Source organism: Panthera onca, chromosome C2, assembly GCF_046562875.1.
Source record: "Panthera onca isolate mPanOnc1 chromosome C2, mPanOnc1 haplotype 2, whole genome shotgun sequence".
NCBI classification, from domain to species: domain Eukaryota; kingdom Metazoa; phylum Chordata; class Mammalia; order Carnivora; family Felidae; genus Panthera; species Panthera onca.
Genome location: NC_138347.1, coordinates 70,518,599 through 70,545,944, shown reverse-complemented (window position 1 = coordinate 70,545,944; position 27,346 = coordinate 70,518,599). Strand labels below are relative to the sequence as shown.

At 45.7% G+C, this 27,346-nt stretch overlaps 1 protein-coding gene across 3 annotated transcripts in view; it reads left to right on the top strand.

The window, feature by feature from the left end:
• SLC12A8 (solute carrier family 12 member 8) overlaps positions 1–27,346 on the top strand; it is a 139,805-nt gene that overhangs the window by 76,064 nt on the left and 36,395 nt on the right. For all 3 annotated transcript variants that reach the window (XM_060639730.3, XM_060639729.3, XM_060639731.3), the window contains 3 exons: positions 7,076–7,189; positions 22,448–22,535; positions 24,057–24,144. In XM_060639730.3, the coding sequence (XP_060495713.3) occupies positions 7,076–7,189; positions 22,448–22,535; positions 24,057–24,144 (290 nt within the window). The remainder of the gene's footprint in view (positions 1–7,075; positions 7,190–22,447; positions 22,536–24,056; positions 24,145–27,346) is intronic.

Here is a 27,346-nt window from a genome sequence, read left to right as displayed (position 1 = left end):
CCCCACGGCTTCTCCGCCCCTCCCCTGCTCATGCTTTCTCTCTCAAAAATAAACATTAAAAAAAAAAAAGAGTGGGCTTCTGGCTGGGCCACTTTCAGAATTAGAAGGGATCTAAAACATCACCTGGTAGGCCCTGCACCTGCACCTGGGTGTGTGGTCTGCATCACCGGGGCGCTCAGTAGGGGTGCGGAACCTTGGGCTCATCCCAGAGTGACAGTCAGAATTTGCATTTCAAAGGGAAAAAGGACTCACTCACTGTCCCCCAGGAACCAGGGCACCGACCCCTGTATCTAGACTCTTGGTTCTCTTCTCCCAAATCCATGCTCTTTGGGTCCAAGTTGACTGCCCCACCCCTTTGCAGCTCCCGGGAGCTAACACCACAGCCCATGCAGGTTGAACTGCCCATCTTTGTCCACCTTGGACTGTCTGGGGTTGGGCAGTGTCTGAGTAAATTGGGGGGCTGCTTGGGCAAGAACTCTGCAGGGCACTTGGTAGCAGGATGGGGCCCTGGACACTCTCTTTCTTCCCTTTTTCACTGACCTATCTTTGTGAGGCTATTTCAGACCTGTTCTCTCCCTTAAGCTGCAGATCTCTCCCCACAGGGCGACAACCTAGAGTGGTCACAACAGCCCTGGAGGTTGGGCAGACCCTCAGGCCCCCATTCCAGCACCACCATCAGGGAGGGCCTGAGGGGAGGGGTGTGTGTGCAGCATGATGCTGGGCTCCTGGGAGAGGCACCCAATTCGTGTTTCCCCTACTGCAGGCCTACTGTACTTCCTCCTCGACTGGGAGCCTCTGCTGGCCCCTCTCCTCGTGGCCTTGTCCCCATCCCTCCCCCACTCCTCCACTACGTTGTTTTGGTGTGTGTCCCTTCCCAGAACCTCGGCCTCTCCTTTCCTTTTCCTTGCAGAGTTGCTCTTCCTGTGATCCCTCAGGCCCCAGCCCGCCCTCTGGGGCCCTCCCTGCCTTCCTCTCTCCCAGGCCCTTCCTCCGCTCTTTCTATTCCTGGTTGGACCAACCTCTCCCATTGTCCATTCCCAGGAAAGGGCTGTCTTGCTGGTCGGGGTTGGGGGCGGAGTGAGGGACCTGAGCCAAGAAGAAAGCCGGTGCCGGTGCCGGAAGCCCCTGCCTGCCCCCACACACCCCCCAGCTCTACTCACAGCAAGGTGCCCCCCACCCCTGCCCCACTGCCAGTGTCATTTTTAGAAATCTCACTTTCTAAGTTAGTCAGCAGCAGCAATCTGACACCCACATGTGGGGGCTGATGACTTCCCGACTGCCTCTTCTAATTTCAGCAGACCCCAGAGGTGGGGCCGGCAGGAGTGGGGGAGCAACAGGTGCCACAGGAAGCTTCCCAGCAGCCACTTGACCAGAGGGCTTGGGAGCTGCGGTTTGTCACAACTTGTGACCAGGGCAGACAGCCTTGGGCCAGGGCAAGGTGGCTGGGTTCCCATGAGTACTCCTTGGGAGCAGACAGCAGACCCTGCAGAATCAGGGCCCACTCATGGCAACCAGAGGAGCTGTGTTACCAGATTCTGGGAAGAAAGGCCAGGGCTTTCTGTAGATGACCTTCAAGCATCTTCCCTCTGCCCGTTCCTGCCTGGACTTTGTCTTGATTTATTTTCTCCCTCTGTGTCTCCCCACTCCACCCCCATTCTGTTTTTGTTGTTCCTAAAAGCACATAGCTCAAATGGGGCCAAAGTATTTTTGGTAAATACAGAAACAGATGTTCGGGTCAAACCCAGATACATTCACATGTGGCAGGTACAGGCACTGAGCATCCCGGGCCTTTCAGAGTTGGAAGATGTCAGCTGAGAATGCCCCAGATTGGCTCCCTGTTTAACCAGCAGAGGAACTGAGAGGTTTACAGGGGCAAAAACACAAGCTTTAGAGATCTCTGGGGAAACAGCTCAGGATGAATTACAGAGAGACAGTATGGTAGATGGAAAACTTTGAATTCAGACAGATCTGGGTCCAAGCTAGGCTCTGCCTTCTGGCTATTCAAGCCTCAGCCAGTCATATACCCCTTGGTACATGTGGCATTCCACAGGGGAGACCCTCTGTTAGCCCCCTGCAGATGGAGAGAGGGAGATCCTGTGATCTTTGGGGGGGTGGGTTTCAGGGGTTGATGAGAATCTATGCTGTATGCTGTAGCACTATCCCCCTGGGGAAAAGATGTCCCCAGAAAAGTTTGTCCCACAGACCACAGGCCTGCCCAGAACCAAAGCTGGCTCTCTCTTGGTGGGGAGGGCAGTGCTGGGGATCTGGGAACTGGTCTCCTACAGGAGAGGCAATAGCTGTAATACAGACAGGTCTGGCTGTGTGACCTTGGACAAGATTCTGTGCCTTCCTGAGCCAACTGTCCTTATATCTGATCTTGCAGGGTAGTTATGGGAATCGGGGATGACATTGTAGAGGACTTACTTCCCAGTAATTGGTGCATAGGAGGTGCTCAATAAAGGGCTGCACGTCAGTGTGTTCAGAAGAGAGGTTGCCCTGTGATGTCCTTGAAGATGGAACCTGCACAATCCTGTGCACAGAGAGACTCCTCACTGCCTGGCAAGGACTGCGGTATGAAACTTTGCTGGCTGTGTCACCTGGGGCTGCTGCCACTGCGAGGTAGGGCATGGTAACAGTCAGGGCATGGGAGGCTGTAGGGGTGCAGGGCCTGGCAGAAGTCTCAGGTGCAGAAGCAGCCCTAGTGTGGAAGTCCTGAACTTCGGGGTACATGTCCCTCAAAGAGACTTCAAAGGCCTGGGAACCTCCAAATGATGTGTAAAATGTGTTGTCTGTGGGGACAGCTTTCAACAGATTTTCAAACGGGGCCAAAACTAGCCAAATTAAGAACCTTTGTTCTGGATGTTAGTACATCAGGCTTGAGGACGCACTGTAAGAGGACATGGCAGGTGGGGTCCTCTCAGCCCTGTGCCCTGGATATGACCAGCTGATCTCACCCCATGCCTCAGCCAGCAAGTACAAGCCAGGCAGGGACATCAGTGCCTGAACTGGGCACCCACCCTGCCATAAGCTTGAGGTTCAGCTTGACTTGGCTTGGGGTGTGGGATAGAGACTGGGTCCCCAGAAGTTGGGGTGGGGACCAGTAGGGCCAAACCTCGTTGGGGGCTGGCTCAGGACTGGGGGCCTGAGGTGGTGAGGTTGTAAGGGGGTGGGAGTAATAAGGGCCTGGGAAGGTAAAGGCAGAGGAAATGAAGCAGGTCCATTATGCAAGCTTCTGGAGCTCCTTCTCATCCATTGGAAAGTGGCACTTGTGCCTGAGGTCTGTCCCTGCCTGAGTGGGCTTGACCAAATAGTCGTCAAATGATCTCTCTGGGCCTTGGATTCTAGTCTGAGGGTGATCACTGCAGGATCTTACCTCAGAGCCTTATTTGGAGACCTCAGGCGTGTCTCATGGAGGTGTGGCTGAGTTAATTTTAGTTTATTTGCAGGTGGGATCTGCTCAGCCCTGTGCTCTCTCTTTCATTTTCTTCCTTCCTTCCTTCCTCCCTTCCTTCCTTCCTCCCTCCCTCCCTCCCTCCCTCCCTCCCCTTCCTTCCTTCCTTCCTTCCTTCCTTCCTCCCTCCCTCCCTTTCCTTCCTTCCTTCCTTCCTTCCTTCCTTCCTCTCCCTCTCCGCCCTCCTCTCCCTCCCTCCTTTCCTCTTTCTTTCTTTCTTTCTTTCTTTCTTTCTTTCTTCCTTTCTTTTTCTTTTTTTATCTGCCCCATCTTTTATTTTTTCTCATAAATCACTTAAATCATGTCTAGAAGCAGATAGAGTATAAATAGAAAGAAAGAAAGAAAGAAAGAAAGAAAGAAAAGAAAGAAAGAAAAGATACTTGTTTACAAAGAAGTTGTCTAGAGAAGGTAGGCTTTCAGTCCTGGGATGTTTTGTTTGTTTTTCTGAAAGATATAGTTGTTTTTTTGGTAAGTCAATTTTAACTTGTGAAAGACAATGTGGAACACTTATGAAAAGAAAAGAGAAATTGCTCATAATTGCATTATATAGATATCCATAGTTAGTATGTTTATGTTTCCTTCTAGTCTTTTCTTACACGTGTATATTGAAACTCTTTTGGTATTTGTACTATAAATGGTATCCAGGTTTCTTGCTTCACCATGTATCATACATAACACGGACAATTTTCTGTGGTGCTAAAAGCCCTTTATAAACATTTAAAATACTTCAGTTCCCCATAGTTAGGCATTTAGACTCCCCATTTTACATCTTTATAAGTAAAGCATTGAAATGTTTCTGTCCATAAAGTTCTTTTCAAAGTTAAGATGATTTCCTTGAGAAAGATTCAGAAGCACATCTGAAGGGAGAGGGCTGTCTCAGCAGCATGTCGGAGTGAGCGTGTGCTGGGGAATGCGTGGGGCCGCATCTGCCATAGGCCCTGCAGAGACAGGGGATGAGGCAGGCCTCCTCACAGACCCCCATGAGAGCCAAGTGACTTAGGCTCTCAATCTGTGGTTCTTGGTGGGGTGGAGGGAGAGAAGACTCATCCATGGGGCCTGGGCAAAGCCTTCATATACCCCTCTCTGACTGAGCTCCCATGGGCCTCCTCTGCAGGGATCAGTGAAGCCTGATGAGGTGTTTCTGTCCTGCACGGCTGGCCCGCCCAGCATGCCCACAGCCCTGCGTTCAGATGGGCCTTCAGACCTGTGCAGCATTCCAGCTTGGCTGAACTCTGTTCCAAGGCAGGCTGGGCTTGGTGTTCACCTCAGAAAGGCTAGTCAGTGGGGTCAGCCAGCGGATAAACTAAAGTTAACTCAGCCATTATTGCTTTTTTGTTAATGAGGGGAAGACCAGCTGTGAAGATGCCAAACCATTCAGAAATGTTGCACAGTACTTGGGATTTAATGTCTCAGGACAAATTCCGCATTCAGGCAGAAGAAAGCAATCAACAGTGATTTTAAGTCTTGACCGGACTCCCAAGGGTCCCTTGTGCTTCACTGAGCTTTCATTTTATTATTTTTTTAAAAAATATTTTTCCTATTAAGTTATGAATCTTGGAAGCTGTGAAAAGCGCTGGTGATCTCACTGGGCTCATGAGTGAGCAGGAGCTCTTTTGTGGATTGAGGCCCAGGGGGAAGCTAAGCCCCGAGGTAGGTGGAGGACAGTCGGGCAGGAAATTCTGTCACCACAGCTCCAGGGGTCGGCTGGAGTGGTGGCTAGACGCCCATCCTATGTGGTTGTGGGGGTTGAGGGAAGGAGGGCAGGACTGGCTTCTCTTAGGCTGTAGTTAACAGGAACAAACTAACTCATTCTCTGAGATGAGATTCAAAAGCAGAGGCTGGATATCCTGGATGTTCCTGAGCCTAAGAATACTTGATCTGGATCTTAAACTTCCACAGCCCACTAACATGTCACAGATGCTCTTCAAAGTGACCTCCTTTGACAAAGAAACAAAATAGGCTTAAAACCACCTGAAAAATTTTATTGAAGTCAGTGTACAAATGTTTAAAACACTTTGAAGAAATCGGATCTGAGATGTTCTTGCTAAAAAGCAGCCTATGAACAAGTCAAAGTGAAAGCATGGATTCGAGATGTGCCCATAGCCAAGATCTAAGAGAAAGATTCTTCTTAATGTGACCCATATTTGCCACCTACCTCTTGTGTGACAGGCACAGTGCTTGACTCTTGAGGGCAGACATTTGTGAGACTGGATTTCTTGCCCCAAGGAGTCTAGTTGGGGTAAGATCTAATATGGCCAGTCACAGTATGAGGGCACTTAGGAGGAATTGATTCTGATCAGGAGTTGATGTAAAAGCCAAAGGAAGTAGCATTTGAGATGGGCTTTAAAAGTGAGCATGGTGGGGCGCCTGGGTGGCTCAGTCGGTTAAGCGTCCGACTTCGGCTCAGGTCATGATCTTGCGGTTTGTGAGTTCAAGTCGCGCATCGGGCTGTGTGCTGACAGCTCAGAGCCTGGAGCCTGCTTCGGATTCTGTGTCTCCCTCTCCCTCTCTCTGCCCCTCCCCCACTCATACTCAGTCTCTCTGTCTCTCTCAAAAATAAATAAACATTTAAAAAAATTTAAAAAAAAAGAGTGAGCATGACAATGGGGCACCTGAGTGGCTCAGTCAGTTGAGCATCAGACTATGGCTCAGGTCATGATCTCACAGTTCATGAGTTTGAGCCCCTCATCAGGCTCTCTGCTGTCAGTGCAGAACCTGCTTCACATCCTCTGTCCTCCTCTCCCTATGTCCCTCCCCCCCTCACAAATCAATAAACATATAAAAAAAAAAAAGTGAGCATGGCATTGATGCTTAGAGATGTGGGAGAAGGGGCTGGAAGGCAGGGACACAGGAATGGGTATTACTGGTGTTCTTGTGGAGAGTCATTTTTGTGACTTCTGGGCAGAGGAAAGGCAGGAAATGGTGGCATGTTGCCTGGTTGTAGAGGGCTTTGATATTCATCTTAAGGAGTTTGGACTATATTCTGCAGCTAACAGGGACCCGTGGAAAGGTTTCTGAAGAGGGAAAGTAGCTTAACTTTTTCAATTAACAGAAAATACATAGATACACGCTCAGTGAAAGATTCCAGCTATATGGAAATCTGTAAAGAAAAAAGAAGAAAAGGAAAAAAGAAAATGCTCCCTTTCCCAGAGGTAACTATTGTTCTCCTTCAAGTCATTTTATCTACCTATATCTGTAGATAAAGACATACAAAATCCAGCCCTGGAAGTGTTAAGGCCGATTCTGTCAGACTTCTTCCTTTTCCTTTCTCTCACAGACACGCCCCTACCTTTTTTTTTTTTTTAAGTTTATTTATGTATTTTGAGAGAGAGAGAGGAGAGAGAGAGAGAGCAGGGAAGGGGTAGAGAGAGAGGGAGAGAGAGAATCTCAAGCAGGCCCTGTGCTGTCAGCGCAGAGCCTGACCCTGGGCTCTATCCCATGACACTGGGATCATGACCTGAGCCAAAATCAAGAGTCAGACGCTCAACCAACTGAGCCACCCAGGCACCTCAGACCCTTACCTTTTAATATTTAAATTTATATAAGCTAGGCCTGTAATCTAGGGAAGCCTGCATGCTGTATCTCCTCACTTGACTCATTTTGCTCTCCTTTGTATTATTTCAGAGCACGGTTTTATTGGGTATTCACCAGAACTGCTACAGAACAACACTCTGCCAGATTACAGCCCTGGAGAGTCTTTTTTCACTGTTTTTGGGGTGTTCTTCCCAGCGGCTACAGGTATAGTAATTTGGATCCTTTTTCACTCCCGCGTTAGGGGTATAAATGCTTGGTTTCTAAAACTCAGTATTATAAATGGCCTGCATATGCTCCTAGGATGTCTATCTGACTTTAGAGATGGCCTTAGCTTTGACTAAAAAGCTATTAACAGAGAGTTTACTTGTCCACAATTCCTGAAGGCTCCAGCATTATTTATTCTTCCTTACCCTCCATACCTATCTATTGAAACCTCTTGGCCCGGTCAGTAGAGGAGACATATTTCTCTTAGGGCTGAGCAGGATGGATTCCTTAGCAGGGCAAGCTGCCCCTTCCACCACAGAATGGGTGCAAACTTGGTCTAGAAACTCCCCTCCTCCCTACCCCAACCTGTGAGTCTTCTCCAGGGGGCAGAGAAATGCTATTGTCTTCTCCCTGTTCTGGGTGTGGTTGAGATCAGGACCCTTGGACAATGAATGAATCTCCCTGCCCTACCTTCCCCATTTTTCTGCTCTACAGTGGCCAGGGAGGAGCGTTACAAAGCTGAGATCCCTCTAGAACTCTTAGGCTCTAGGCCTTGGCCCGGAAGGTGGTAAGCCAACATGTGGACTGAATGATCATAAGAAATAACCATTTGCTAGAGACTGGACTTGTCCCATGGCACAGACTCAGAGAAGCATTTTACTCTTGATCAGGCCGCATCAGTGGCCTGGAGTGTGGCTGATCTTGTCTCCGTGTCCTTCTCCCCTCTTCCCTCTGCCTGCCTTCATGTGGCTATTTCCTTGCTCATGATCCTCTCCTCAAATAACATAGGGATAGAAAAAGGAGGAGAAGCTACTAGGATGTTAAAACTTTAAAAGGCTGCCCGTGACAAATGCTGGCAAGGATGTGGAAAAACTGGAACTCTCATACACTGTGCAACCATTTTGGAAAACAGTAGGATGATTTCTTAAAAATTGAACAGTCTATGGCCATAGCACCGTAAATGTGTCTGATCTTGGAAGGTAAGCAGGGCTGTGCCTGGTTAGTGCGTGGATGGGCGACTGCCTGGGAATACCAGGTACTATATAGGCTTAAAAGAAAGAAACCTAAATATACACCCAGCCATCCCCTCCTGGTTATCCGCTGCAGAGAAGTGAAAACATGTAAAGACTTGTGCATGACTGTTAAAAGCAGTTTAATTTGTAATAGTCATGAACTAGAAATAATTCAAATATTCATCAACTGACAAATAGATAAATTATGGTATAGCCATCCATGTAAAACTACTCAACAATAAAAAGGAATGAGCTATTTATACCTGCAACAATACAGATGGACCTCAAAATAACAGTGCTGCACAGGGCACCTGGGTGGCTCAGTTGGTTAAGCGTCCCACTTCAGGTCAGGTCTTGATCTTACAGTTCGTGAGTTCGAGCCCTGCATTGGGTTGTGTGCTGACAGCTCAGAGCCTGGAGCCTGCTTGTGAGCCCCTCCCCTGCTTGCGTGCTCTCTCTCTCTCTCTCTCTCTCTCTCAAAAATAAACATTAAAAAAAATTAATGGTGCTGCAAGAAAGAAGTCAGACAAAAACAAGTACTTTTTTTAAAAGATAAAATTATACAAAACTCCATTTATATAAAATTCTAGAAAATGCAGACTATAGTAACAGAAGGGAGATCAGTGGATGGGGAATAGGGGTGTGGGGAGCAGGAGGGAGGGACAAGGAAATTTGGGGGTATGAAACACTATTCTGGACTGTGGTGATAGGTTCACAGGTGTATCCCTATGTCACAGCTTTCCAGATTATGACACTTTAAACGTGTGCAGCTTATCGTTTATTAGTTACACCTCAGTAAAGCTGTGCAAATGAAAAAAATGAACAACGTTAATCGCCTTTAATCAGCTTTCCTGAATCCCACTCTGGCCTCCAGCAATGCATGTTTTCTCTGCTTTTCACAATCAAGCACTGGGGCTTTGTGCTCCTGTCTCCATTTCCTGCCTCCTGTTGCCTTTGTGCATGCTCTTCTTTTGGAATTCCGAGCCTGCCTCTCTACTGAAATGGCCTTTCCAGAGTCTTCAGTGGCTGCCATGCTATTCAGTTCAACTATCATCTCTAGTTTCTCAGTGCATTTGACTGGCAACCTCCACTTCCTCCTTTTCTCTTGCCTTCTCTGATGTAGCACCTCCTGGTCTGCCCCCTGCCTCTCTGACTTGCCTATTTGGGTACATCCTCTTCTGCCTGCCCATTAAATTTTGGGGTTTTTCTCTTCTTTCTCTACTGTTTTCCTTAGGATCTCATCCATGCCTACTGTTCAATGACCACTCACAAGACTGATGACTCCCAGACTTGTACCTCTAGCCCAGATTTCTCTAAGCTTCGTATCATATTCTTAGTTGCTTACATGGCATCATCCACTGGGTATCTCAGACCCAACATGTTCAGAACCAAGCCCTCCCACCCATCCCCCAACTGGTTCTTCTCCTTACTCTTGATCTCAGGAAATGGCATCTCCATCCAAACAATTGCTCATGCCAGTAATGGGGAGTTATTCATGATAACATCCTCTTTCTCACCAGTACCCTCCAAGTCCTCCTAAAGGAGCTTCTCCTTTACTTCCTACTTCTTTCCATCTCTACCACCTGACCACTCTGGTCCAAGCCTCATCTCTCAATAGATCACCACAGCAGTCTCCTACCTGACCCACCGCCCTGACCCCCACCCCCCAGGCTGACCACAGAAGTGAGCTTGGAGCTAGGCCTCAGGAGCGGCAGGTAGAATCTTGGTCCACAAATCCAGATGTGCCAGAAGTAATGCATCTCTTTCATTTTTATGAAATGAAAAGAGTCAGTCTCTGACTCAGTCTTCATTCTGCCAGGATGATTAAAAATGAATGTCAGTCGTTCATCAATGCCTCTACATTGCCCTGCCATCTTGTTCCAGGGTCTTAGGGTCTTATCAAGTCCCAAGGCATGTCTGGCTTTTCATCATTGTACACACAGCCAGATGTCCTGTCTGCACATCTGTTCAAGTACATGCTCAAGTACATAGGGAGCCCTATGCTTTAGAGTCTATGCACTTTCCAGGCCCTCCTTCCAAGGGTCTTGTGGGGCTCCTGCTGTGCTGACCAGGAGTGGGTCGTACATCCACACGGCTCCAGATCTTATGAGCCTTTATCTCCTTGCCTTCAGCTCCAGGGGCAATCTTCTGTAATAATATGGCAGACACTTTTGTCCAGGGCCAGCTTTATGGGCATGAACCTATGCATTCACACTGGGTCCCACGCTCAGAAAGGCCCCCTGCTCAGTGTAATGATTTACTTTTGCTAAAAGTCTTAATAATTTTTGAACAAGGGATCTTATATTTTTATTTACACTGGACCCAGCAAACTATGTACCAAACTATGTCCACGCCGCCCCCTCCACTGCCCACCCCCGCCCCTGCCATGCTTTCCCCCACCTATTTTGTGGTTCCTTTTCTCTAAAATCTCCTAAGGGCTCAGGCTTTTGAGAAACAGAACCCAAAACAGGGTGCAGGCAAATTAAGCTTCCTTCTGGCACGTATCTCCCTCAAGGCAATGAAATATATGTCAACTTCCTCTTGAATGGGCAGAAAATGCAAGGGGGAAAATGAATAGAGGAAATTTTTTTTTTTAAGTTGACATTTGAAAATATTGACTTGCCCTCCCTCCCCCACACAGGCAGAGCACACCTTCAAGAGACTTCCCACCTGAGCATTTCCTTGGACCCCTGCCTGGGTGTCAGGGCCACAGTTACACCTGAGGCAGGGTTGTGGACCTCTTTGGCTGGCCGCACTCCAGGGGGCGTCCTCAGGCACCCACAAGAGCTTGAGTCAATAGTGTGACCCTGCTGGGCCCCCTCCACGCTGCTCCACACTTCCCCTCCTTTGCCTCTCTGGGCCCTGTGTCTTAGAAGAGAGGGGATGCCTGGTCTGACGGGGCATCAGGGAGTGGTGCAGGGAGGGTGCCCCCCTCTTTAGTACTTCTCCCTCCAGCAAGGAATTAGCAGCAGCCTGAGGTTTGAAGAGCCACACAGTGGCCCAGAGTCTGAGTGGGACTAACATTTGAGATCTGCTAGTTCAGCAGCTCTCAATTCTTTCTTTCTTTTTCCTTCCTTCCTTCCTTCCTTCCTTCCTTCCTTCCTTCCTTCCTTCCTTCTTTCCCCCCTTCCTTCCTTCCTCCCTCTTTTCTTTCTTTCTTTCTTTCTTTCTTTCTTTCTTTCTTTCTTTCTTTCTCGTTTGTTTTATTTATTCCTTTTGAGAGAGAGAAAGAGAGCATGCGTGAACGTGAGTAGGGGAGGGGCAGAGAGAGAGAGAAAGAGAGAGAGTCCCAAGCAGGCTCTGCACTGACAGTGAGGAGCCGGATGCAGGGCTCAGTCTCACAAACCATGAGATTATGACCTGAGCTGAAATCAAGAGTCAGATGCTTAACCAACTGAACCACCCAGGTGCCCCTCAACTTTTTCTTTTTAATCCATATTCACTTTTGATAATGATACTGAAACCCTCACCTACACTAGAAATTCTGATATGCCTCCCTGGACCAGAGAGGGGTATATTTGTCCTTCCTTTGAGAAAGATTGCTACCTAAGAATATTAGTCAAGCTTTATATTCTGCAGCTTAAATTATGAAAATATTGTTTTGTAAAAGTCCAAATATAAAATTATAATATTGAAGAAACTATCTACACAGGCCTTTTGTTTTACCTCACGCTTCTCCGGAGATGGGCTTCCCCGTCTCTCCCACTGCCCCTTGGCCCAACCAGGTTGAGAAGGACTGATCTTTTATGTGACCAACTGGGGAAGGAGGAGCACAGAGGGGCTTATGAAGGATTGCTAAAGGTCACCCGGCTAATTAGTGACCAGAGTTGGGCCACCATCCTGCTATGGAACATTGCCTCTCTGGCTCTCTCACTGTTTTCCAGGGGCCCCAGTGTAAACACGGTAGGCAGGACGAACAATTTGTATCACTTGGCTTTCCCCTGGCAGATGTTCTGTTAAGCTATGAAAAGCATGGATGATTGGCAGTTTCCATGGTGACGGATTTGCCAAGGATTAGCTCCGAGTGAGTCATGGCTGGGGCTCCCTCCAACGCCATCCTCTTCTGGAACAAGAGAACCTCCAGGCTGTGGAGAGGAGAGAGGAGTTTGGAAGAACAAACAAAAGTCCCCCCACCTTGTGTCCCCATCTCCAGTCAGACATATGATTTAAATTACTTCAGATATTTTATCTCAAGGGCAGGACACTTCCTGAGAGGAGCAGCTGAAGTCTAGGTTTCAGTGGCTTCTCTGGATTTATGAAGCATGTCCTTTTGTCCTTCTGTCCTTCTCCCCGAAGTCCACCACACCCTGCAGTACTGGCTGCAGGGTGGGGCTGGGACCTTGGAGTAGATTCTGCATTTGCTTTGTTTCTTAGAGCACTTTCCTTCTCCAAGCTACACAACCAAACTTGCCCTGAGAAACAAATATCCACCCCACAGAATGCTTTTTCTCTCTCTCTGTTTCTTTGTCTGTCTGTCTCTTTCCCTCTCTCTCTCCTCTCTCTCTCAATCACACACACACACACACACACACACACACACACAGCCACTCCAGGGATTAGGGACCACAGTACATGGAGGAACTAGGAAATGGAAACTCCCAGAGAATGGGGTCCACAGGTTTAAGGAAGAGAGAGCCTCAAGTAAGGACAAGCTGGAGTGGGGCTCACTCCACTGCATTCTGATGAGTAGGATAGGAACAAGAGAAAAGAAGGAAGCTTTATAATTATTGTCATGTTTCTTTTTATAATTTTATTTATGGAGTTAACGTATAATTTTATCAAAATTATTATAAATATCTGTAATAATCATTAGCATTATAATAGCCTACTAGGTGTGGAGCTGTGCTGAGCACTTTACATATAGTCTTTCACTTAAACCCCACCACAGCCCCACTGCTTCGATTAAGCACAGATTTACCCTGAAGGTAATGAACCCCAGACTTCAGGGTCCCTCACTTGAGTAAGCTCCTGCTTACGCCCTGTTCTTAATTTCATATTCATAAGTCTGTGTTGTTTTTAAAGTGTCAGACCCCATAGAACCTGGACCCTTCCATGGGTTCTGTTATTATTCCATTTTATGGATGAGGGAACAATAACAAAGAGAGGTTATTTCCCCAAGGTGCTGAACCCCATTGCTTCCCACCTACTTTGGAGAGGATGCTGGAAGAGAGAATGCACGCTTGTCTGGAGCTGCCCCCGACCCAGAAGCCAACAACTCTGGCATTTAGTTGAATTGAATTGAATCCTGGGATTTAAACATTCCATTATTTGACACTGTCTCAGCAGAAACTCTAAGGCACCGAGAGGGTGGGGCCTGACAGGTTCTGCCTCAGAGAATGGAGCCAAGAGGGGATGAAAGGTTCCTTCGGGAACAGCTGAAAAACCAACCAATAGGTTTGGAGAAGGAGTGGGTTTGGAGTTCAGGTGGAAGGTAAGGAGAGACCACCAGGGTCCTTAGGAACCCAAGGATCTCTGAGTGAGGGACGGAGCCTGTCTTTCCTGAGTGGACATTTCTTTAGCACCTCCTAGGTGCCAGGCACTGTGCTGAGTGCCTTATAAATGCTCATTCTAACTTTAACAACAGTTCTGTCAGATAAATAATCATATCCCCATTTGTAGACGAGGAAACTGAGGCTCAGAGCCACACTGCCTCCAAACAGTAACAGACTGCTTCCTTCAGGACAAAAGGCAGCAGAGAAGACATGGGAACTTTAGTGCATGGATCTTCTGCCTTAATGATAGAGAAAAATAAACTCATGAACTTAAAAGAAGAAAGAAAATAGGCACCAGAGATACAATTAAGCTAAAGCTGAAGGAGAAAATTAAAGGTTTCTAAGAACACAGATTTGGATTGAAAAGCACCCAGGAGGAAGCTTGGAACCTCCTTGAGAAAGAGTCGTTCTTTAATGAACAACTAACAGAAACCAGAAAAGCCTAGAAAAACTATTAGGTTTTTTTCCCCCTTAGGAATTCTCATTTTCAGTAACAAATAAGAAAGTAGGGTGGGGAGTGGGATTGTGATGGCAGGCAACAAATGAAGTGTGTGTGCTGTGGTTGACTCCCCCCACCCTCCGAAAGGACATGGCCATTGTCTTGCAAATGTTGTAAGCCAGTGGTTACTTGACGTACTGGTTCTTTTAACCACAGCTTATTTTTGAGATGTAGAGGGGATGAGTTCCTCCCCTGGCCATCCATGCCTGTTTTTAGGTCAGATATTTGAACTGGGGCATTAAGCCCAAGCACCATATTCACCTGGTGACACCCACCCCAGCTATAGGCATAATGTCAATGCCCAGGAGACTATGGATGGCGCTGGATGTTTAGCCTCATAAACCTAAGCTGGTAAGATGATGGCCAACACCAGCTCACATATATACAAAAGCTGAGACAATAAACATGCTAAAAGTCTGTAGAACTAGGGTGGAAGACCAAATCAGGAGGCATATGAAGGAAACCATATGAAGGAAGCTGTTTACCAAAGTCACATGTGCACAGACTACATTGTCATCCTGATGCAGGGAGAAATGTGGTTTCAGGTAAAGCAATTAACTGCTTCCTGGAACTGGCAGTTTAAGACCTACCAGGAGGGGAAATGCCCTGGTCCAGGCACAGACTAGTGATTTAGAACTGGTGATGAAAGTACCTGTGGGTAAACCAATGTATAGTGCTGATCATAACTGATAAATTCAGCCTTCTTGTGGGGGAGGTAACCCCAAATTAATCATACAGCTACTTGGTTATAAAAGGGAAATCCAAGAAAAGCATGGGTGTTAGAAATCAAGAAACTGTATTACATAGTGGAAAGAACACTGACTTGAGATCAGGAAACTTGAAGATAGTACTGCAGTTAGTCTGAAACTTGGGCAAAATCACTTCCTCTCTTTGGGCCTCAGTTTCCTCATATGTAAAATAAGAGGTAGGAGTAGATAACCTATAGGACACCTCTAGCTTTAAGAATTGTTGATTCGGGGCGCCTGGGTGGCGCAGTCGGTTAAGCGTCCGACTTCAGCCAGGTCACGATCTCGCGGTCCGTGAGTTCGAGCCCCGCGTCAGGCTCTGGGCTGATGGCTTGGAGCCTGGAGCCTGTTTCCGATTCTGTGTCTCCCTCTCTCTCTGCCCCTCCCCCGTTCATGCTCTGTCTCTCTCTGTCCCAAAAATAAATTAAAAAAAAAAGAAAAAAAAAAAAAGAATTGTTGATTCTAAGTAGCCATTTTAAGCAGTTTTAGGAAGCCTCCCAAGAAAAGTATAAAGATTAAACAGTAATTATAAAATGGACACAAGTGTTTCCCAAACTGTCTTCCATGGAACACTAGTGATGAATAGTTTTTCTTTAAAAAATAATGTAAAATTGTTAAGTGAGTTTTGGGAAACACTGTGTTACATTTCTCTTCTTAGCGATGGATGATGAAAATTAGCATATTGTAGGCACTGGTAAGTCCAGCAGTAAAAAACTTTCTAACCTTATTTATCAAGATTTTCCCAAGCTTTTTTTCCCTTTAATATCTGTAAAACATCTGGACACCAATGCTCTCGGAAATAGTATTTGTTCTTCTACACCCACCCTAAATTCAGCTCTAACATTAACAGTGATATCTTAAAATGGTAGCAGAAGCAGACAGAAAGCCAAACTAGAGAATCTCTACAATACTTGACAAGCATGGGCAAAAAAATTACTAAATCAAAATAATTTTTCTAGATCCAGCTGGCAAGCGAGAAATTTCTAATTCACCAGAACTAGTGCTCATCTGCTTGGGAATTGTGTAGTCACGCAAGGGTGAAATTCTGGAAGTGACAGTGTCAGTGTGCAAGCCAGTCTAACAGGTGTGCATAGATCACTACAGTAGCCTGGCAGGAATGACCTGCCTAGCAGGTACTTCCCTGTCGTTGATGCTTTGTGTCTGTCCTACTGACTACCTACCCTTTGGCTTCTCTGTTTTGTCTCAAAAGGCACCTTCTGGCTGTCTGTGTTCCTGAGGGTGGCCTTGTCCATGTCTATCCTCTCTGTTCCCACTGACCAGGATCCCAGGGCATCCCACACCAGGCCAGCTATCAAGACCTGTGGTCAAAGGTTGGGTCATGGACTGTAAGGGATTCTGGGTGAAGAAAAGGGCTTTTGTTATGAGTATAGAACCTGGTTGGAAGCAGGAAGCAATTAGGCTTAATCAATCACTTTCCTAGACAGAGCATACATATCAGTGGAGTCCTTGTGGGTCTTTGTAAATGATCTGATGGAAGGTGCACAAAATGATGTGACAAATTGTAGGAGGTACTAAAGTGGCAGAATCATTAGTGGTATGTAATCTTACAATGCTGAATGAATGGGCATAAAATTGCTAGGGGCTAGGAGCTAGAATGAGGAGGCCATTGTAGATGTTGGGAGGCAATGTGGCCAGGCAGGTGAGTTACCGGGGAACCTGGTGACAGGTGGGAACCTTTGCGGAGGTCAGAATTTAGGAGGTCCAGGAAGGGCTGGTATTAGTGGATGAAGTTAGTGGGGTCTGGGAGTCAGGTGAACATGGATATTTGGCCAGGGATGCCCTTGACACCAGGTAGTTCTGGCAGTGAGCTGTGAGCCCGTAGCCTTTGAACAGAGCCTCCGTGACAGATCTGGTCTCAGGGACACTGGTCAGAGTGAGGCAGGTTGTGGGTATCCTTTTTTGATACAAATAAGACCTACACATGCCAAAAAGGAAAATCCTACAGAAGTGCTTATAATATAAAGCAATAGTGTCCCACTCTACCCGTTACCACACCAGATACCCCTCCATGGGAGCAACCACTTTTTATTTTTAGCACTTTGGGAGCTAGCTGCATATTTACCAAACAATAAGCTTGAATCTGTAACTTGATGAATCAAAGATGTAATCTATTGAATCTGTGTTCAGAAGTAGAGTTTAGCTTACTTACATGCTCCTTCATTCACTTCCTAAATTTTGATGGTTAACGTTGCTTTTTTTCTTAAATTAACTTTTTAACTTTAAATAATATTCTCAAATCTCTGTTATTTTATCAATTTTGGGCTACATCCTTTCATTCTTTATTGTTGGTGTGGGAAATTGAGATTCTGTGTTGTGTTTTAAGATTAATGTATTACAGTCATATTTATTTTTATGTGTAAAATATTTTTACAAGGAATACTTCATTTATCTCAAGGGAGTCCCTAATTGTAAGGGAATCTGTATAATCTTTTTGCATTTGTGCTTTTTTTTTTTTCTTTTTTAGCAGCAGGCAAAAGTTTATTAGAGTATAAGATTAGAAAGTAAGAGTAGTAGCTAACTTCGGCTCACGTCATGATCTCACAGTTTGTGGGTTCGAGCCTCGCGTCAGGTTCTGTGCTGACAGCTGAAAGCCTACAGCCTGCTTTGGATCCTGTGTCTCTCTCTCTCTGCTCCTCCCCTGCTCATGCTCACTCTCTCTCTCTCTCTCTCTCTCTCTCTCTCAAAAAATAAATAAACATAAAAAAATAAAAAAGAGAGAAAGTAATAGTAGTAGGAAAAGCTCTGTTTACAGAGAGAGGACATTTGGAAGTGAATGCCCATGTATCTGTGCTTTAGAACAGTATCAGGGAAGCAATAACAAGTTGATTATTAGCAGGTGAATGGGCAACATCCTCTGAAAACTGTAGTCTACAACTTTAAGTGAACAGACACAGTTTCACATACACACAGACACACAGACACACAGAGGCTCAAATCTATTAAAAAAACATTTTGGTCTTAAGTTTACAAGTCAACAATCTTTGTAACTTCAAAGGCAAACTGGCTCAGTATTAGAAATTTCTTTGTTCTTTTTAGCAAACACTAGAAATTCTCCTTTATGATAACAAGATACAGAATAAGTTTAGAATTAGCTTAAAATTAGTTGCAACTGGTATAAAAATATTCACTAGCCTTTTCCTTATTTACCTACCAAATTTAATGGCTAGCTCAAAAGGCTAGATTCATTACTAGAATCTTTCAAGTTTTCTTTTCCTTCCTTTCTTTCTTCCTTTCTTCCTTCCTTTCTTTTCTTTTCTTTTCTTTTCTTTTCTGTATAGAGAGAGGGGCAGAGATAGAGAGGGGGAGAGAGAGAAGTGGGGCTCACCTGAAGTGGGGCATGAGCTCACCCAATGCAGGGCTCAAGCTCACCTAATGTGGTGCTCAAGCTTGCCCGATGGGGGACTCGAACTCACAAACCATGAGATCGTGACCTGAACTGAAGTTAGATGTTTAACCCACTGAAGGCGCCCTTCAAGTATTTTATTAAATGCATTGAAGCTTGTAACAGTTAAGCCAGACTTGAGTGAAAGATTATGGGACTTATATTTTTGTTTTTCAACAGTACTATGATGAAATTATTAGTGCTTTTTGTGTTCTACTTCTTTCTCTGTCTCTTTTTAAAATTAGTTCCTAATATCAGTTAGTCATAGCTTTACTTTTATATTGTCAAGGTAGATAATATTCATATTCCATTTTGTAACTAGAGTTATGTCCTCTGTGCTTGTCTATAGGTCAATTTTTAGACGTCAGAAAACAGTAAACATGTATCCTATTGTGACTATGTAGCTGTTGTTCATTGAAGAGTGAAGCAGCAGCTAGAATTCCATTTCCTTTGCTGTGATTCTAATGAGGTCCTTGTGCCGTTTAGGGGAGAATATTCCTAATATCGTGGCCAAATGACTTACTTTGTTCTTACATTTTATTAGTTGTGTAAAATCATGTCATGACATGTTAGCTTGAATCCTATTTAGACATGGACTTTCTTCTTCCCTTTTCCTGGAGTTTCAATAAGCTTTCTTTTCTCTTGTTGCCAAAATATACAGTCAGCATGTCCTTAAAATCATTCAGTTTGTTAGTCCGGTTTGTTCATTGTGTTGAATCCAGTTCCTATTCAGAGGCCTCTCTCTTGGGGCCTCAATCCTTCTGCTCAATATCTTCTGGTTTCTCTGCGGTACAACTGTTATTCTGGGACTCTACTCCATTTCCGAGTCAAACAGAATCTTGTGTTTTCCTCCTTCATGGTTTACATCCTCATTTTGCTGGAGTACATGCTTTAGTATCTTCCTCAGAAATGATATGTGGGAGGTCAGTTTTTTGAGCTCTTCTCTACTAAACTTTGCTTTCACTTAATTGGTAATCTGGCTAAAATTCTCGTTTCAAAATAATTTTTCCTCAGAATTTTAAAATCAGTACTCCATTGTTTTCTAGCATTCACTGTTGCCAAAGAGAAGTCTAATTTTTTTCCTTTATAAGTGTTCAGTTTTTACCTTTGGAAATATTTAGGGTTTTTCCTGAAGTTGCACAACGATGCATTTGGGTATGGACTTTTTATATTTTGATCTTTGTGTTGTCTACTCTATGGGATATTTCAACCTGTAGACTTGTGTCTTCTCCAGTTTGGAGACATTTACTTCTGGTTATCTATTATTTACTTCTCACTTATTTATCTGGTTATTTCTTGTGTTTTCTCTGTTCTCTCTGCATCTCCTGTTAGCTGGATGTTGTAGCTGTAAGATATTTCCTCTATTTCTTCTCTTCTTTCCTCAAATTTTGTACCCCTTCATCTTTCTGTTCTCAATTCTGGGATACTTACTTTATCTTTCAAATCTTCTACTGCATTTTTAATTTTAGTGATCATTTTTGTAATTTCCAAAGGTTCCTTTTTGTTCTTGCACTATTTTTGTTTTTCATTGCATCTTGCTTTATAGATAGAATATTCTTCTTGGGTGTGTCTGGAGCTACTCATTACTATTTTCTTCAAAATTCTCTTCTGTGTCCTGATTTATACTTTTATTCCAGCCCAGGTTGTTCTATTTTTATCATGCATGTATTTGTGTATTTGTTGCTAGTTTTCATCACACCCCTGGCAATCTTTGGTTGCTGGCATGGATTCCTGGCTGTAGTGTGTGTAGGTCTGTTTCCCTAAAGGGGCTCTTCCTTCACAGGCAACTTGACAGCAATAGATTTGTGAGAACAGCTAGTTCTTGAAGAGGGCTTCCTTTGGGTGTAAACATCCACACTAACAGCCCTGGTTTTCCTCGGGTTTATTCAGATCCTCTAGAGAAGTTTTCTAAGGCTTTCTTTTCCTTCCCTTTCACTGTCATTTTCACCATTCTCTGTGTTCCAGACATCTGTAGCAACCTTTCGTCTACTTATGGCTGATGCCCCATCCCAATCCTCCTCTTAGAGGCATGTATGCATTTCCCCCTTTCCTACCCTTTTAATAAGATTTTGGGAAGAAGAGAAACAGGAGGAAAGAAGAGGTGCCTAATGTGTGGTTTGAAAACAAAAAGCCCTTTAAAAATTAGTTTTCCCCAGTTTCAAAATGATCACTGTAGAAAATTGAGAAATATATATATGTATAAGCAATAATATAAAAAATGATCTGTTTTCTATCACCCAGAAATAACATTGTTAACATTTTTTTTTTTTTTTTAAATTTTTTTTTTCAACGTTTTTTATTTATTTTTGGGACAGAGAGAGACAGAGCATGAACGGGGGAGGGGCAGAGAGAGAGGGAGACACAGAATCGGAAACAGGCTCCAGGCTCCGAGCCATCAGCCCAGAGCCTGACGCGGGGCTCGAACTCACGGACCGCGAGATCGTGACCTGGCTGAAGTCGGACGCTTACATTGTTAACATTTTTAAAACATGTCCTGGTTCTTTTTTTTTTTCCCTATGCATAAATTTATCTTTTGCCTTTTTTTTTTTTTTTTTTACAACAATGGGATCATGCCATATATGTTTTCTAATATGCGTCTGAAAATGAAACAATAGCTTTTGAATATCTTTCCATGTCACAACATATCTCTGATAACACAGAGCCCTGGTATTTACTGAAAGACATATCATCACTTATTGAACCAATCCCTTACTTGTAGACATTAGGTTCCTTCTCATTTTCACTATTATAGACAAGCACTTATAAACATTTTTGGCTACATCTGTACTCATATCCTTGACTATTTACTGAGGATAAAGTCCCAGTCTTTAATTGCTGGTCCCAGAATTAATCCCAGAATTAATTGCTGGTCAACCCATGTTCAGTCCCAGTGTGGGGCCCCCATTCAGGGCACCCTTTGAAATAGGCCCTCATTAGCTCCCTGGTTCCATACCTTCACCTCACTCCATTTCACCTGAGCTCCCCCAACAAGCATTATAGAAGGTGGGGGGTGGGTAAGAGCATAATTTTCAGTCAGAGTGACTGAGGTTGAATCCTAGCTTTCCCACTTACTAAATGTGTGACCTCCGGCTATTTTAATTAACCTTTCTGATCACTAGTTTCCTTTTCTATAAAATGGGGGAAATAATTCTACTTTTCTGATGTGATTGTTGTGAGGATAAAGCAAAATAAAAAATGCATGGAAAGCATTAGCACAGGCACTGGCAGGTTGAAAGTGTTCATAAATCCATAATGATGGGTTTAGACCCAGCTCTGTCCCTAAGCCCATGTAAATCTTCCTGCAAGGCCACATTGGAGATGCACCCACCCCTTTGTAAAACTTTCCTGACCAGGACTTATAGAGCACTTGTGGGCTGGACCTACTTTTGACGTTCAGAACATATCATCTGTTGCATTCTTCTGTGTGTGAGCATGGACAGAGGCGATGTCCCCCCTCCCCATCCCACACTGCCCTCCCTCCCCATCATGACTAATTTATGACTTCTCATGAGTGTGGTTGGGGAATAGAAGCAATAATGAAGAGGAGTTTGTGACTCAGTTCTTTAGACTGTTCTCAGGATTGTTCCTTAGAACTTGCTTAGAGCCCTTTGGTCTCTGGCTCTGGCTGTTGGATGCAACCTGCCCCCCAGGACACCTGAACCCCAGTGTAGTCAGTGGGAAGCAGAAGCAAGGAACTCTGCTGAAGAGGGGAAAGCAGGTGCTTTGCTAAGGCTGAGTCTCCCCAGGGAATTGGCGGGGGGGGGGGGGGCGGGTGGGTAGAGGCAGAGCTCAGTATGTGGCCACAGGACCTTTGTGCAGCCTGCCAGCTGCCTCACTCACCCTCATTACTTTGCACTGCACCATAAGATGCTTTTGTGGCCAGCAGGGCTTTCCTCCCAAGCATCATCCAATCCACAAAGGTCCCATTCATGCCCCACGGATGCCTCCCTAGTTGCCAGGGGAGATTGAGAAGCTCAGTTGCCAGAACTGCAGATGGAAGGGCTTGCCGTGGGATAGCTTCCAGGAGAGGGCCCTGATGAAGAGAAGGCGATTCATGGAGTGGAGTTCGTTGCTCACCCCTCTCCCCTGTCTGGGTGTCTTTCAGGAGTCATGGCTGGTTTCAACATGGGGGGTGACCTCAGGGAGCCCGCTGCCAGCATCCCCCTGGGCTCCATAGCAGCTGTTGGCATCTCGTAAGTAAGTTCCCCTCATGGCAATCAGCTGGAGAGAGGGAGAGAAAACCCCAGGCAAAAGAGGGGATTGCCCCTTTTGTTCTGAGAGTGCCCCAACTGTGGCCAATCTATTTCATATTCCAGTTCTTTTAACACTCAGCGGGCTGGAAAATTCACGTCTGGTGGGTTCAGACGCTTGCCCTTTCATACCCCCTGCCTGGGAATGCGGGAGGAGGAGGAATCCTTTCTTTCCTTTCTCCTCAGCCTCCTGCCCCTCCTCCTCCCCCACTTCCATTTTGAACTTGGGGATTTTTTTTAACCATTGGTTTTCCAGGATCGTTGGGAGGAATTTAAAGGTGAAGAGTTTTGCAATCAGAAATGTTGGGATTTCTATCCCAGCTCTGCTGCTGGGGGGCTGTGTGATTTTGAGCATTTTACTTGGTTCTCTGAGCCTCTGTTTCCTTTCTTGGAAAGTAGAGATAATGAGAATATGTGTGCCCCAGAGACTGTGGAGCAGATACTATGTGTAAAGACACATAGCAGGCTCTCCTTACCAACCCCTCCCCCCCCAACTGTCCTCACCCGGCCTGCCTCCCCTGCACCTCTCCAAGGCTGTCAGGCTCCCTGGGTTTTAATTCACACTGTGCCACCCACAGGAGCAAACCGAGTGGCCTCGGGTCTGCTTCTGACCTTCTAGAATCTTCTGTTTTATTCTCAGTACTACAGAAAGAAGCTTCTCTGCCTTCACTGGGTAGACATGACAATGTCTTGAGAAGTTAAAAGTGCCCGTATTATTTCAACCATGATATTGTTAAAATATTCACAAATGCTGACTGTGCTCTTAGCTTATTATAGTGGCACCATCACTTCAGTCTATTTTGTGCTCAATATGGCTGTGCGTGGGGAAGAGAATGGAGACAACAGAGCATACATGGGGTGTTGGGAAGGAAAGAGAAGAAAGAACCCTGCCTCATTTGGAGGTCATAGCTGGGAGGCCCCTGGAGGAACCTTTGGCCCATCCTCTCACTGCCCAGATGGGAATGAGGCTGCGGGGATCATGTGACTTTTTCAAGGTCACAGGGTGCCTGGGGGCAGAGCCAGGTCACTGCTGCCCTTTTCACACTTGGCTCGGCTCTCTATCATCTGGGATCCAAGGAACAGCAGGACCGAGAAGCCTGAAAGATCATGTACTTGTTCTTCAGGGGTACGAAGGGGGGTTGGGGGGTTGCCCGTCAACCCTGCCTGAGTCCCGGCAACCTAGAGGTCAGTGGGGCCTCTTGCTCCCCACTCCCAATACACTTTGTGTGTTTTTCTTCTTTGATGTCAGAGACAAAACAATGATACACTTTTTTGGCAAAAGATGCTAGAGGAGAAAGAGTACTGAAAGCCCCCTCAGACAAGCGAGGGAGGCTTTATGACTGGCCTTTCTCTTTCCTTCTGAGACAAGTCCCCACGGGACCCAGGGGCTGAGTTGGGTGAGTTGGGACGGGGTTGGCCTAAGTCAGGGATGTAGCTCTGCTCCACTCTTGGGGTTTTTTGCAGGTGGTTTCTGTACATCGTATTTGTCTTCCTGCTGGGCTCTGTCTGCACCCGAGAGGCCCTTCGCTATGACTTCCTGATAGCGGAAAAGGTGGGTGAGTCCAGCACTGCTGAAGGGCTCAGTCTGCTGGTTCCTTTATTTGCTCCCTTAACAAATGGCTACCTCCCTCTTGCAGCCCTGCCTGGGAATCCAGAGAGTCTTGGGCCCAGGGCTGAAGTAGCAGGGGAAGAAGGGCAAAAATATGGAAAAGGTAGAAGTTTTTCTTATAGATCCCTAGAAACAGATAACAGCCCCTGGAAAGGCACTTACATGCAGGTGACTAAACAATAGAACACAACCATCTCTTCATGTCAGAAATCAGGACAGAAACAAAGGATACCATCAGCAAAAATCCCTTGCTCAACCAGTCCTTCATTTTTGCCAAAAGCCTCACCTCCTACCATGAGCAGAAAGTGCTGCTCTAAGGAAGCCAGTAAAAGGAGGAGGCTGATGGACAGAAAAGAGGCAGCTAAGTGGATGGAGTCCAGAACACCAGGGTGAGGCCCGCCTTGCCCTCTGAGGACCTTGACTCTGTGTTCTCTCCCAGGGGTGGGCTGGGGTTGATCTGGCCGTAATATCTTTGTTTCAAGAGCTGTACACGCCGCCTGCCAGAAGGTTAGCAAATTCCTCACGTTCCACTGCTGCCCTTTACAGGATAGAGGTCGTGTGACAGTCAAGGACACTCATTTGGGATCTCTAGAACCTAGGAGAATAAGATTCCCATATGCTTTTCTGGAAATCCCCAAAAACTCCTACCTTCCCTTAAGTTCCTAGAGGATGAGTGGACCCTGAGATTCCTGTTAGTTATCAGAGAAATGTAGTAGGCTAGGAAAGTTTTCTTTGTTAACTTCTGAGTGTTTCTGCTCATATTTTGGGAGAAAGTACTATTTTCTCCTGGTGAGAGGCTCGGCAAAAGCTACTTTGCTCGTCTTCATGGAGGGCCACTGGCCACTCCTTGGGGCAGCCTGGGGCAGAAAACTCTGAACTTTCTCTTCTGAGCTACTTTTGGGCTTGGTTTCCACATTAGCACATGTTTCTTTTTAAGATATGTAGGCCACGATGTAAAGATGACTTATGTTTTCAAGGGTCTTGACTTTACTATGAAAGCAGGTTTTAAAAGAGGGGAGCTGCTCAGGTAATGAGAGGACTGTCACCCCACTTCCAGGGACCAAGGTCTTAAACCCCCAGAGAGAGGTTTGCTCTCAGGGAAGGAATCTACAACCCTCATGTTTAACTGTATGCATGCTTCCATCTTGAATTTCACCTCCAAGGGGCCTTTTCTCTAATTGTGGAATGAAAAGCTTGACTGCATCAGAGGAATTAAAGGCCTCAGGGAACAGCTGATCCTTTGACCTGGGGAATCTGCCTGCTGCTGTCTGCAACTTGCCAGTGGCTAGCTAGCTGGCTAGCTCCGCCTGCCTCTAAAGCTGGTTTCTTTCTAGTAGATTCCCTCACAGAGGTCCTTTCAACCATTTGAGGCTCTTATCTGGATGGAACACAGCAAATTATCCCCTGGTCTGGGGCTCCTCTCTCTCCCTCCTTCCCCTCCTTTGCAGAAAGAACTAAAAACAGGTATGTGGGATGGGAGGCAGCCTGTATCCAAGGAAGGCTACAATGAGAAAGTAAAAACATCTCCATGGACAGCACGGGAAAGCCTTTGTGGGTGGAAATTCCACTGTTAATAATAGACACATGAACTGGGGAAGCTTGCTTGGAATGCCACCTGTCCCAGACATTGAACAGGTAGGCAAGCATTTAGCCAGTTGGGGGCACCTGCTAAACCGTGCTTGGCAATGATCTGTGGGAATGACATTGTGCACACATCAGGATGAGAGGTGGAGAGTTCATTTTTTAGAGAGGAATAGACTGTGTCTTAGAATAGACAGTTGTAAAACCTAAAAGAAAGGAAAGATACTGTTCTTGGTTCTCAGCAGCAAACAGGGGCTGGCACAGCAAGTAAGTCAACAGGGACAGAACCTACCAGGGCAACTCCAAAGTGGCGGCACTTTGGTGTGCTGTTGCTCCCCAAAGCCCCCCCCCCCCCACAAAAGGGATCACACAGGACTTCCCCCCCTCGAAGCCTTGAACCTTGGCTTTCCTCCTTTTGGCTTTCGGTGTTCCTCCTTGGGACTGACTCAGCTGCAGTAGCAGGCACATACTCAGGCAGTGAGCTGGGCCACAAACAACTTTATTAGCACTGCCTGGAGAATGGAAGGGTATAAGTGTGCAGTGTCCCACATGGTTACTTGACCCAGCTCACCACCCTCACCTGATTTTAGTAAACTGTTCATCCGGTTTCATGTCTTAGCTATGGCCTGTGTTCTGAGCCAGCCCATCTCTGAGCTCTTCTGGGCCCAGCGGAAGCAAATCCTCCTCAGTCTGGTCTGTGTGTCCTGAGGGTCTCCCCTTCGGGCACAGACCAGGGCAGGCCTCCAGGATGCTCCCCTTGGTGCTGGTTCTCTCAAAGCTCCTCAGTGCACTTCTCTGTCTTTCTGTCGGGTGCTTTCTGCCAGAACACTTACCTTCAATGGCTGCTGGCTGCCCCGGCCTTCTTTCTGCAGCTGGTCAGTTCATCTGTTTCTTTTTGGGTTTCCTGCAGCTTCTCAGATCTATTTCTAATTATTTGGCTTCCCAGCCTACAGTTTCTCTAAGAAGTTTCTTTTTTGTTTTATATCCATGCCCCACCGAAACTTTTTCCTGGCTTTTGGGTGTTAGTCTCTGTAGTGTTACACTTTCTAAAAAACCTTTAGTATGTTGTGGTGGCTCTGAGGTAATCTATGTAAACCACAATACTTGGTACATAGTAGGTGCTTATTAAATTTGGACTCCTCTGTACATTACTTATGGGGATAACCTTATAGATGGGGCATATTTTTCCCCCTACAAATCCAGCATATTTAGCAGGATAGGAAAAAAAAAAAAGTCAGTCCTAATACCAATCCCAATATTATTCAGTTATAGAAAAGGGAGTTGTATAAAGATCAGTTATTAGTAGGGGTAAAACTGAACAGATTAAATAATTGTTTCAGAATAAACTTGTATACAGTTCAGGAAAAAAAATGTTTATTAACATCCAAAAGACCAAGTACTTTAGGAAGCCTGGAGCTTGCTATCTAGCAAAATAAGAACAAACTAAGTAGGAAAAGTACCCCAAAAGCATCTTTGTTAAAAATGAGGTATCCATAGATTTGGCAGTCATGGTTTCATGTATTCAAGAGGGACCTTGAGTGCCCAGGGTACAGGTTGTGCTTGA